The sequence below is a fragment of the Penicillium longicatenatum genome, assembly GCF_028827895.1.
Source record: "Penicillium longicatenatum strain IBT 33135 chromosome Unknown contig_2_segment0_segment0, whole genome shotgun sequence".
Classification (NCBI taxonomy): domain Eukaryota; kingdom Fungi; phylum Ascomycota; class Eurotiomycetes; order Eurotiales; family Aspergillaceae; genus Penicillium; species Penicillium longicatenatum.
The window spans coordinates 5,806,443-5,818,607 of NW_026643120.1; the positions used below are offsets into that span (position 1 = coordinate 5,806,443).

Consider the following 12,165-nt stretch of genomic DNA (forward strand, 5'->3'; position numbering starts at 1 on the left):
CGCACGACGCGCTGTTCCCCGATCACATGAGCCGTTGAATCATCTCGATCGTATCTAAAACTTAGAGACAAAGTAATTAAGTGGCGAAATTCTGTAGTTCTAATATACGATCGCGTCTTATCTAGAGAACACAGCCATAAGATTCAAACACGCTTGGATCAATTGATCACGAGCTCAGCATCAGGTTGGATCTACACGATTTCTCCCATGTTCAATTGCTTATCAGTGAGTATCAGGCTTCGGTTTCGACCTAGCTTTCTTTGGCATTGTTTGCTTCCCCCTGACACTGAGATTTGCCACTCGCGTACCTTACAACCATTTCTATTCCAGTGGCTTGCAAAGGCATAATCATGGGATGAACAAATATCATAATTGGCATTGCGGTCCACCGCGCCGAGCGCCGGCGGAAGCGGAGAGTGACCGCCGATGGGTTAAGGAGTTGGGGGGCGCAGGGTAAATCGGGGGAACCCAGGCCAGATCAGGCATGACCTTCCCCTGCACCCGATTCCTTTGAATGCTTGCACATGAAGAGACGTTGCCTGATTTTATTGGCTGCATTTTGTTATCAGAAAAGTAGTACTGGTTCCGGGGATCTATATTAATCCCTATGGGTATACGTTTGGGCTTCGAAGCATCTCGTTCTTCCTAAGAATTATCTATCTCGATTCAAAAATCGACCAGTTGGAAGCACCCCGTATCTGTTTCTCACACCCTTCCCCATTGCGACCACGTAAGTCCACAATGACCTGCAATGTGGTAGTACTGTTGGTTTCTCTATGATACCTTAGCTGCAGCTCTTTTGAGATCTGGGTTTAACATTTGAGACAAAAAGTTTAGCGTACAGCATTTTACGTATCGGTTGATGCTAAATTGATATCACAAAAGCTTCTCTTCTGTGCTCACGAGACCTGCTGAAAGTGGAGAAAAGAGAAAAGATAGAACTCAAATCAAAAGTAACTTCTACTCTTGCCTCTCCTGCAGCTGAGGCACCTTGAGCATTCTTCGCTGGTTGACCTAAGAGAGATTGGTACACAAATTCATCACATGTGCACTCCTAAACTGTATAGTATAGTAGCAGCATTGTTATCTTCAAACATCTCATTTAAAAGCATGTGAAAATACACATAGGCTTGGGAATGACCTTCGGAGTCGCACTGTATGCGTTCGATAGAGAAATATTGATTAGATCTTGCTCTGGCGTGTAGACGCACGAAGAGCAACATCGAAAGTGCTTCGTTCGTTGTTCGTCAACTCTCTCCTCTCTGGTCCACCACGGCTCCCATCGCCCGCAAATGCATCGCCCTGGAACGCCTCCTTGAACTGGGTCGGAAACTTCCACTTGTTGAGCAGTTCCTGGGGAAGATTCTGTTGAAAGCTTCCAACAATATTTTTTCCGAGCACTGGCAGAAACTTGAACGCACTAAAGATGAGTGTTAAAGACAGTGATGGAGCTGGGCAATTTGGGCCACTCACTGTCCACTGCCACCAGTTGCGATGAAGAGGTTCTTATGTTCGGGGTGGAAGTCAAAGATAAAATCACCGGTGGGGGTATCATTGTACCAGCAAATCCCAGCACGCTCAAAGCCCCTCGGAGCGAGATGAGGGAATATGTCTTTCATACCAGCTAGAAGTCTCTTCATTCCATCCTCGGGAACAAAATTGGCCCGCGAGGCAACAGCAGATGCACCGGGTGCAGACACGCCAGCTTTTGTTGACTGCTGTGTGTAGCCATAACCGTGAATAGCAACCTTCAGGTAGCCAGTCCCATCGTGCGGTGGGAAACAGAAGAAACCAGTGGAGAAGTTGAAATAAATCGGAATGTCTTTCAACTCAGCAACTTCCTGGGGGGTGAGCTTGAGGTATCCAACAACTTGTCCAGCTGCAAGCATTGAATTCCAGGCAGGAACCAAGCTTGAAGTCCATGCACCAGTAGCCACGATAAAATGATCACTGTTGACTCTGTTACCATTGGCAGTGCGAACAGCCTTGATGCTGCCATCGTGGTTCTTCTCAAATTCCTCGACCTGACCACTCGGACCAGTGATGAACGACACGCCAGCGGCAACACATCGAGACGCAAGGCGACTGATGGCTTTTCCAGCATCAGCCCATCCAGCAGATGTGTTGTAAAATCCATCAAAGCCCGGAGTTGCCAGCTTCCCAGTGAGCTTTGGCCACAGTCCTTTAGCTTCCTCCACACTCTTGACTGCATGCCATGGCTGGCCCATTTCTGTTAAGACACGCTTTGTCTTTGCGCTATATTCCTGGGCTCGCGGTTGAACTGGCTGTTCGGGAGTACCCTCCTGACATACCCAGAGACATGGTGTCTGGTAAAAGGCATCTGAGTACTCCGGGGTTTTCCAGAGGTCAAAAGCCTCCTTGGCAATTTTGGCGTATATAGCGTCGCCATAGTCGAAACGGATTATGCGTGAAATATCGTTGCTCGAACCATCTGGGACTGGGGGCATCGAGCGATCGAGAACGGTGACTGATGTATATCCTTCCTCCTTGAGTTTGAGAGCAGTGCCAAGGCCAAAAGCACCGGCTCCAACGATAACAATACGCGCTGATTTATCCATTGCGAGGATAATGTTAATAAAGTGTGGTTTTTAGCAACAATTCGAGTTGGACCTTCGGATTCTTATACCGCTTGATGACAATGTATTCCCTACGGTCCGTATTGGATCCCGTCCCCACAATGACATCCAGAGTGGGGCAGGCCATTGGCTGCCCGTTCTGTAGAATTTCATCCGGCCCGCATCACGGTCCGTGTTCATATACCGGTTGTGCAGAGCACATGCAGATGTTGAGATGTACAACAAGGATATAAGCAGCTTGATCATTATTTTATTCAATTGTAACTACTAGGCAGGGAGTGCTGATTGTTGAAGCCCATCCGTCTGTTTGACGTCGTATGGTAGAATCAAGTTCAGCAACACGCCAACAACAGCAGCGATGATGAACGGTGTCTCCACGATTAGGCTGATACCTTGTTCAAAACCTTCCAAGTTGACATTTGATCCACTATAATCCAGGACCTTGTCGAACCAACTCGGGGAAACAATGTCCATAAAGCCAATGCCTAACGCAGCCGTAAGAATGAACCGATTACGCCTGGTGAATGGTACCAGGCTGAGCACTCGGATACCGGCGACGGTAATAGTACTGTAGAGGAACACTTGCATGCCGCCCAGCACCGATGGGGGCATGGAGCCGAACACTGCACCGAACTTGCCGAATATACCCATAAGGATCAGAAAAGCCGACGCACACCAACCCGCTCTGCGGCTCTATTTAGACAGAAAATCAGTAATCACGAAATAAATAATGGCTTGGAAGACGTACGGCACATCCGGTAAGAGAAATGACACCATTGTTTCCTGCCTGGCTGACCATTGGCAGCCCGGTACCCAAGGCACTGATCAAGCTGCCTATCCCATCACAAAGGATTCCACCTTGAATTCGGCTATTAAACTCAATCCCATCAATATCGACGCCGGAGATTTCAGCAGTGGCGAGAATATCTGGCATGCAGCTCACAGCCTCGCAGATGAACATAATCAGAAGAGGGAGAACCAGTGCGCCATCTACTGACAGCTTGAATGTATGGACCCAGAGAAAAGTTGCCACTGGTGCCGCATCAATATTATCACGGGACCAGTAGCCCGTGGCACCGGAGATTGCGCATCCCATCGCGAGACCAAAAACGACAGATGCAGAACGCATTAGCGGGGAGCCAAAAAGCTCAACGACGATAATGGTGACAAACACGCTGAAGCCAAGCCCAATGAGCTTCGGATCTCCCCTATCATACATTAATACTTCTGCCAGGTGTGAGGATGGGAGAGATAATTACCATGGTAGTGGTTTCGGAGCGGCAGTATCAGGACAAAGACTGTAGTAGCCTGTTCCACCATCACAATTCGAACTTCCGCCCCAGTTTTCCATGCCACTCGAGATCAAGTACACTCCAACTAATAAAAGGAGAGTTCCAGTGACAATCTTCGGGAAAATACGATTAAGCGTTTTTGGAGGGACGAATGATAACAAGATCTGGATCCAGACAGTGCATAGCATGGTACCCAGCATCGCACCCCAAGCATCTGGACATGGTAGTTTTGATCCATCTGATGAGGATGGGCATGTACCATTGGCATAGCGCATATCCGCATAGCTAAAGGCGATTGCGAGGATATCAAATGTAGGGCCAACCACAGATAGTAGGCCGGTTCCAATGTAGAATGGGGTTCTCGTTAAATGGACTCGAGTGACCTGCAGAGCTGTTGCAACGCCGGTGGTTATGAATGCTGCTGAGACAAGGTACTGGCTTTGCTCTGAATTGAGATAGAATGCACCACTTGCAATGGCAAGAGGGGGCGACACAATGGATCCGATCATTGTCAAGGCATGTTGTAGGCCCAGAATGATTGTGAGAATGATCGGCACCTCATCGTTCAAGCCGTAAAACGGTGCTTCGTAATCCTTGTACCGCTTGTTGAGCGGCCAAATATTTGGGGTAACAAGATAGAGGTAGTCCTTTACAAATAGATGTTAGTAAATTTGGACCATATAGTAACGCGCATGGGGTGTGCAAGTACATAATTGCCGACCCATCCCTCCCATGTGGTAAAGTAACGGCGAAGATATTGCCATTGGGTTTCGGCGATCGGCGTAATTTCAAGAACTTGGAATCTTCTGTCGCCTTCAAATGACACAGTCACTGGTGTGTTGGCGTCCTCCTTCTCCGGCGTTCGCCGATTAGTCTCCATGATCATTGTCCTGGGTGCGGAGCGAAGCCACATAAGTGAACTAACTAAAAGTTGAACCCTGACAGCCGCTCATATATACCATCTTACGTCGAGCTCACGAAGATAATCAGCAACAGTTCTATTTGTCGAAATGTTATATCATATCTCATGGCGCGGATTGTATCTCGTATACTATCCTTATCCGCGCAAGGATGTTGATAAGGATCCGATTGCCTAGCGTCGGCCGAGGTTCTGGGGTCCCCGATTTCCCCGGCTTTTGAATGGGACACATCAAAAACGAAGCATTGCGCATACTTGCCAATTCGATCGTCAAGCTTGTTCTGACACATACTGAAATTCATGATGGCTGTCACCGACGTTGTTGTTGCACTAGAGTGCAAGTTGTTTTATGGCGCTACCATAATTACCGTCAATCAAAAGCGCCAGATAATATGCAACGGTTATATTCGAGTTGATCGCGACCGAATCACAGCAGTTGGAAAATGCCCATATCCTAGTGTCCTACCGAATGGAGCGCGTGAGGTTGACTGTCGAGGCAAAATAATCATTCCTGGGCTCATCAACACACACGCTCACCTCGTTCAGTCCATCCTTCGGGGCTTGGCGGAAGATTTGCCGCTTCATAATTGGTTATGCGATGCGATATGGCCATTGGAAGCTGTTTTTGAGGGCGATGATGGCGTCAATGCTGCACGCCTAACAGTAATGGAAATGTTAAAGACGGGAACGACCTGCTTCCTTGATCCGATGTTGACATATCGCGCTGGATTCGATCGGGTTTGCAAAGCCGTGGGAGAAATGGGAATCAGAGGCTGCCTGGTATGTGAACCTGGTGTATGTGCTTTGACTCAATCGCTTGTTGCTAAGTATTCATACAGGGTAAATTAGTGAAGTTCACGGAAACTAATCGCCAATTGTCAATATCGGATCCAAGAGATCGAGATCTGCTTGCCATGTCAATTCCTGAACTTGTCAAAGCACACCAGACATACCACGGTAGTCACGATGGCAGAACTCATGTCTGGGCCGCCGCAGGTACCCCTCGCGGAGCACCGATCTCTCAGTATCTTGAATTAGGGGAAGCATGCGCCACACATGGCATATCGGCGACCATGCACTGTGCTGAAGCTCCAAGGGACCGTGACATCTATCATGATTCCTACAATTGCAGTGCCATGGAATTTATCCGGGATGCAAAGCTCTGTGGAGAGCATAGCGAAGAGTCAAGTAAAGACAACGGAACACATAACCTCGTTCTGGCCCATATGGTCAACCTTGACAAGGAAATTGACATTCCTTTACTCGCCAGCACGGGGACTTCTGTGGCTCATAACCCGACATCGAACCTCAAGCTAGCCTCCGGGGTAGCTCCAGTTCCAGCCATGCTTGCACATGACCCCCCTGTGAATGTTTCTTTGGGAACAGACGGGGCTCCTTGCTCGAATCATTATGATATGTTCCAGGAGATGCACTTGGCCGGCATACTTCACAAAGGGGTGAACAATGATGCAAGTTTGATTCCGGCAGAGACAGCACTGGAAATGGCGACAATCAACGGGGCCAAAGCTCTAGGACTGGAAGCCGAAGTTGGTAGTCTCGAAGAGCAGAAAAAGGCAGATTTTGTGGTGCTCGATCCATATGGCTGCGGAGGAGTTGGAGCTGCACCTTGGAACACCGAGGTCCAAAGACACGCGGTCAGTGTTGTTACAACTGTTGTCCATGGTTGCACTGGTCGTGATGTAGACATGACCGTTGTCAACGGTGAAATCCTCGTTGAAGACGGAAAAATTGCAAATGGTGGAAGAGAAAAAGAGAGAGTGATCATTGACCAAGCACAGCACGCCATACAGGGGATTTTGCTTCGTTGCAACAAGGATCGTGTGCCAGAATCTAAGATTGGCGGCAAACTTGGAGAGGGTTGGTCATACGTATAAATATCAGATAATGGTAGAAATTTATTTTCGAGGGTATTAATTAAATCATCGTTCAAAAATAATGCAAACTCACCAAAAAGAAATGATGATTGATGATGGGCCCGAACCGGGATTTGAACCCGGGACCTCGCACAATAGACTATTCCATAATCTGGGACTTTCCCGAAGCGCGAATCATACCACTAGACCATCCGGGCGGTGATATCTGACAAATCCAAATAATTCTATCTATGAAGTAGATTCACTTATGCACTGGAAGCATACCTTGGGCCTAGACTCCACGTGATGGTGCTTAGGCCTTCCTCTTTCGTTTGAGCGCATGCACTTCCCACCTGGGCATAATCATCGTCATGTCGGATAACAAACAGAGCGCCCGGCGGCTTACACGGTGTCGAACAGGATGTATGCGCTGTCGCATTCGTCGCAGGAAATGTAGGTGATCGAATATATCTTCATTCGAATTTGGAATAAGTATATACATTCTCATACAAAATACCTACAGGCGACGAGGGCAAACCGCGGTGTCGGAACTGCATCGATCGAAACTTCCAATGCCAGTATGGTCCCCAACTGACATTCTTGACGAAGAATGCGCAAACTGTTCCAGCGTCTGAAGTAGAGACTCCATCTGCTCGATATGACGCGATTCGGGTAGGTTGATGAGACTGCGGAAGAATCACTGCTGACCCAGCGTTAGTTTGTCAATGAAGACCCCGAGAAGGAAGGCGATGATGCCGACATACTTGGGGAGGAATCGCTATTTGCCGGTAATGAACCTGATCAAACGATACTCGAAACTCCGAATTCGAGTCTATCTAAAGAGCCACAGGCTCCTGACGCCGCCCTGTCAACATGGCCATATGATGGACCTTCACAATCCAGGACCAGGGCTTTCAGTGATAATGATGAAACTGCAGTGGCTGGATTGCTAGCGCTAGGATCGAGTGGGACTGATATCATGGAGCCCAACTTGAGCCTGTCGGATTTTACAACTTCCCCGATTGTGAGGGAAGCTCAGCTGAACCACGCTATGACGCCTATAGAGCTGCCCAACATTGGCACAGTGTTCTCTCCGGGTACAACTCCTCGCCTTCATGATCCACAATCAAATTCATCTCCAACGCAAACGCTAGAACTGCTTCGTCATTACCGATATAACGTGGCACCATGGGTAAGTTCACATCAGACGGAAAGGCCAATCAGAGGCTAAATTTTATTTAGTTGGACATATGTGACCTTGGGCAGTCATTCGGTATCCAGGGCTTGCAACTAGCGATGGTCTCACACCCGGTGTGGGATTCACTATTAGCAGTCTCTGGGGCATCGATGAATATACAACCAACATGTAAAATCGACAGGGGCCCCCTACAGGCCCCAAACCTACAGATGGATATCACTACCATGGCATTCTTGCATGTCCTGGATGCGACAAGAAGTTGCATCGAAGACACTCCTAGGGCTTGGTCATTGCAAAGGAGCATTGATACAGAGCTCGTTGAAGCTCTTAGTCCACATGCTATTGGCAGAGACTTCAACTCGGCAATCTACTGGCTGTTGGTAAGATTTGGTACGTACAACGTCACATTACCATCTACTGAAGATAGAACTGACAGCCCATTGGTCGCAGATCTTGGGGCAGCTTTAGCCACCGATACCAATCTTCAAATCTCTCTTCCTCCTTCACCCCCATATCTCGCAGATGCAGAATTTGGGATAGATCCATTTGCCTTCACCTTTTGCTTCGCGTACCGTCCTCTGTGGCTCTGTGCACGGGCTGTAGGATTTATGCATAACGAAGACCCATCACCGCAAAGCCCACCACTTCAAACTTGGATGAAACTGGCGGAAGAGCTTGACAATTGGTATCAAGAACGGCCGCAAGGATTCCAGCCCATGCTTGAACTCGAGGTGGATAAAGGAATCGAGTCGGTGCAAGACTTCCCGGTCGTTCTTTTTGCTAATGGAGCTGGAATATTTAGCAATCAACTATACCATACTGCCATGCTGCTATTGTTACTTAGCCGGCCGCGCACTGCGCGTCTGACAGACTTCCGTTCCGCGACAATGTCACCACTGTGGCATGCCCAGAGGATTTGCAGCATAGCTTTGAACAACGAGAGGCGCGAATGCTGGGATCCATGTCTGCTGGCGTCATTTCTGACAGCAGCTCGGCGCATGACACACGAAACCCAGCAGCGAAAAATAATCCGTGGATTTTCTAGCATTCGGGAGATCACGGGATGGGATGTCGGAGATCAATTGCATGATCTAGAGAAGGGCTGGGGTTTTCTTGAACCATAAGGAATCCATCCTCATCCCTCTCGTCGGGTAGATATCCGACGGCGACGCGGAATTTGATATCCCCAAGCTAACTCGAGATCATGAATGCGCCAACAAGCACCCCAGCCAGTCTCCGCCTCTATCCTGCGAATGATATCAATAATTATCGTATGCTCTGAGACGTGACTGAAAAGACGACCAGCAATCCATAGGGGCTGAATGGCGTTGTTCAAACATCCCTGGTGAGGGTTTGCAAGGGAAATCCCGCAGATGCGACGGGCATGCCATAGCGCAGAGACAGCTGGTGCTGGTCTCAACTTTATGCTCTTGACCATCGTGTTCAGGAGGAGAATACATGCAGTATGATAAAGCTGATTGGACGAAATGGCCGCCCAGTGCAGGAAGAGGATATGCGGAAATGGCTTAGTGGAGGTAGTGTGTACTGGTAGCAGCTCTGGAGGGCGATCCTCAATCCATTGCTGCAGGTCCTCCCAGATGTTTAGCCAGCGGCGATGAAAGTTTTCACCAGTACAGCCATTCTGGGCACCCAATTCTACAAATTGGGTACGGTCAGAGACTAGCTCGCACGTTTTCGCACACAGGTAAACGGCATAGTTGGCGTGCATATCCGGAGAATGAGCGGCTTGGAACAAACGAGCAGCATCATCCTCGTTACAATCCGGCGTAAGCCACTTGCTAGGGCGAAGGAGCGTGCTTTCCGTGCCATCAGAGATCAGCGCGCCGCATACATCTACACTTGTTAGGTACAATTTCAACCATAGCACTCATTGTATTGCTCACCCATTCGAACATAGCACCAAAATACTGCCTGCAATATTCCACTGCTGAAGCCGTGTATTTCAAAGGCCTCGAATAGTGCAGTGCAGCCTTCCAGGTGTTTACGCCAATCCTGCGCACGAGCAGACATCATCTCGAGACAGCATAGTAGCACACAGGCTGCCACGACCTTGGGATCCCGCATCTGCAGCAAGGGACTGAGTAAGCGTATCGCTTCCTGGTACAGCTCGAGGCTATCGAATGAGTCCTGGGTCCCTTCCTTCCTTTCCATTTGTCGGGCGGATATGGCTAGAATAGCATTGAGAAGCGCAGGAAATGTCCGAGCGAGGGCAGGAATCTGTACTCGAAATGTGCACTGGGAATCAAACATGTCGAGCTGCATTGTAAACCCATCAGCCGACTTTTTCACGGTCGCGTCCAGACCATAGCTCCACAGAGCTCACTCACCCATGGCGCAACTTGCCCCACGTAGTTCTTCAGGTATTGGACTCGACGGGCATTCGAAAGTGCCGGTCGTGAATGTGATTGTTCCCCGCCCTGCGGCGCCTCGGTGCCCTGCTCGTGTTCATCTGGACTCGGTGCCCGTGTTGGTGCGGCGGACTGGGCGATCGTGAAAAGCATACATCGCAGTTCCTCCTGCGATGCAAGGAATCCCGGATCATGCGAAAACCCGTCATGGCCCCAATTGGTGGTGCCAAGTGGGGAGGCAAAGGTAGGGCCGTCGGTGGAATCGGAGGGTGTATGTGCAGGAGCATGGCCCTGCTGTGGTTTGGATGGCCAGTCAGCATTCATAGTATGTGCATACTGTGGAGACATCAGGCCGGAAGGGCCTCCATGCAGCGTAGTTAAGAATTGATCGTCGTTGGCAAGGCGGCGTCGTTTGGAATGAGGGTGCATGATTGTTGAAGGGGAGAAGTGAGAAACTGTGGGGAAGGCTGGCGATCGGCATACATGCTAACAGTTACATCAACAAGTCAAGGGTCAAACCTCGTCATACATTCCGATCCTTCGACCCTGTGCAGGAGTTTCTCCCTATTCTTTGTTAGAAGCAAGGGATGTATTTTTTTTAAATTGGACTTTCTGCCACGGATGTCTGCATCTCCTGTACGTATCCTCCAATCCAAGTTCTATTGACATTCGAGCCGGCGCTTCCAAAATGTACGGACTTAAGCAACTTGCTCTGTTGAGCTTCATGCTCCTCTCGGTCTCTGCAACCAAGGATACAACACGCACAATGGTACGTGCCCCTCATATGGCTGCAACGCATCTTTCGGGGAGCTAACATGGCTCATAGGTCGGCATTGAAACCATGGAAAACAGCAAGGGTATCGATGTGCCATTGGATGATTGCCATGAAGTCGAGCAAGAGTGAGTTATCTCCCCCAACTCGATATTCCTAGTTCTAATTTCATCACAGTGAGGTTCTCACTGTCTCTGTGAAGAAATACTGCCGTGTTTTCACGTAAGTGGGCCAAGCCCCATGCTCATTCGGTATACCTGTTGACTCAATTTTCACAGTGGCCCAGCCTGCACTGGTCGAAACTCATTGCTCCCTCCTGGTGACCATTCGCACACCGATCCGGTACCTATTGAGTCCATTTACTGCCATGCGAAGCGTCCTTTCTAGTGTTGTCTCCATGCCGAAACCACCGACTTCCTTCGACGACGATGGCTTGCCATTTTTGAATATAGATAGAATTTTAATGAATGTTCATGTATTTTCTCTACTGTTTCATACCTTCTATTACCAGGTAGCAATGGTCATTCGACTACCTATAGATGTTCAAGTTGATTAGGTGGAGCACGCCCGATTCGGTAAGCCTGAGCGCTTGTCGGCCGAGGATCAACTACGCCTCAGTTGATCAGAGTGACCTTCAAGGTCGCAGCACTACCCAGACAGTTTCAAGGCTATAGCAATTACTATGGGTAAGGCAATCTTAATTCATGGATAGGTACCCAGGTTGTATTCAATAGATTATCTGTAATGGTTCCTACACCCATCTCCCGAGGTCAGATCTTGCGATATATATTCAAAGGCAGGTCTTTAGGTCGTGGCGCACCCTGACCAATGTTGATTGCCCACTGAGGTCTTAGTAAAGAAGCTTGAGCACTCTGGAGGTTTGGTCTTGATAAATTGATTTTATATCCGTCCTTTCATTCCTGGAGAATGAGGAGAAGAAATCAAAAACTGAGAATATTGGAATCCGAAAAAGAGGGGAGGTTCATACTCAAAAATCACACCTTTTCAAGACAAACAAACGGTCTCTCCTTAGAGCAAATTCATGGATTGTGCCTTCGCCAGGGGTAAGTATCAATTTGTTCCTCTCGAGGTTGGTTGATTGTTGTCGCGGCCCCACCTGAACAATATCAAGACCATTCATTGT

At 48.7% G+C, this 12,165-nt stretch overlaps 6 protein-coding genes across 6 annotated transcripts; 3 read left to right on the top strand and 3 right to left on the bottom strand.

Annotated features, from left to right (window-relative positions):
* Nucleotides 1–1,182: 1,182 nt before the first annotated feature.
* Nucleotides 1,183–2,579, bottom strand: N7484_004675 (NAD(P)/FAD-dependent oxidoreductase; the record flags this gene model as incomplete). Its single annotated transcript, XM_057115095.1, has 2 exons — nt 1,183–1,420; nt 1,474–2,579. 2 exons carry the CDS (start codon nt 2,577–2,579, stop codon nt 1,183–1,185), a joined length of 1,344 nt encoding a protein of 447 aa, XP_056975235.1.
* A 285-nt stretch (nt 2,580–2,864) lies between these two features.
* N7484_004676 (uncharacterized protein) lies at nt 2,865–4,769 on the bottom strand (the record flags this gene model as incomplete). The annotated part of the gene is made up of 4 exons (XM_057115096.1): nt 2,865–3,290; nt 3,346–3,805; nt 3,857–4,536; nt 4,599–4,769. The coding sequence occupies 4 exons, from the start codon at nt 4,767–4,769 to the stop codon at nt 2,865–2,867; spliced, it is 1,737 nt and encodes a 578-aa protein (XP_056975236.1).
* Nucleotides 4,770–5,111: 342 nt separating this feature from the next.
* N7484_004677 (amidohydrolase) lies at nt 5,112–6,703 on the top strand (the record flags this gene model as incomplete). Its single annotated transcript, XM_057115097.1, has 2 exons — nt 5,112–5,588; nt 5,648–6,703. 2 exons carry the CDS (start codon nt 5,112–5,114, stop codon nt 6,701–6,703), a joined length of 1,533 nt encoding a protein of 510 aa, XP_056975237.1.
* A 350-nt stretch (nt 6,704–7,053) lies between these two features.
* On the top strand, nt 7,054–9,004 carry N7484_004678 (Zn(II)2Cys6 transcription factor domain-containing protein; the record flags this gene model as incomplete). Its single annotated transcript, XM_057115098.1, has 4 exons — nt 7,054–7,105; nt 7,206–7,354; nt 7,401–7,874; nt 7,925–9,004. The coding sequence occupies 4 exons, from the start codon at nt 7,054–7,056 to the stop codon at nt 9,002–9,004; spliced, it is 1,755 nt and encodes a 584-aa protein (XP_056975238.1).
* Nucleotides 9,005–9,015: 11 nt separating this feature from the next.
* N7484_004679 (uncharacterized protein) lies at nt 9,016–10,678 on the bottom strand (the record flags this gene model as incomplete). The annotated part of the gene is made up of 3 exons (XM_057115099.1): nt 9,016–9,734; nt 9,785–10,181; nt 10,229–10,678. The coding sequence occupies 3 exons, from the start codon at nt 10,676–10,678 to the stop codon at nt 9,016–9,018; spliced, it is 1,566 nt and encodes a 521-aa protein (XP_056975239.1).
* A 259-nt stretch (nt 10,679–10,937) lies between these two features.
* On the top strand, nt 10,938–11,408 carry N7484_004680 (uncharacterized protein; the record flags this gene model as incomplete). The annotated part of the gene is made up of 4 exons (XM_057115100.1): nt 10,938–11,018; nt 11,076–11,149; nt 11,199–11,243; nt 11,300–11,408. The coding sequence occupies 4 exons, from the start codon at nt 10,938–10,940 to the stop codon at nt 11,406–11,408; spliced, it is 309 nt and encodes a 102-aa protein (XP_056975240.1).
* Nucleotides 11,409–12,165: the final 757 nt, after the last annotated feature.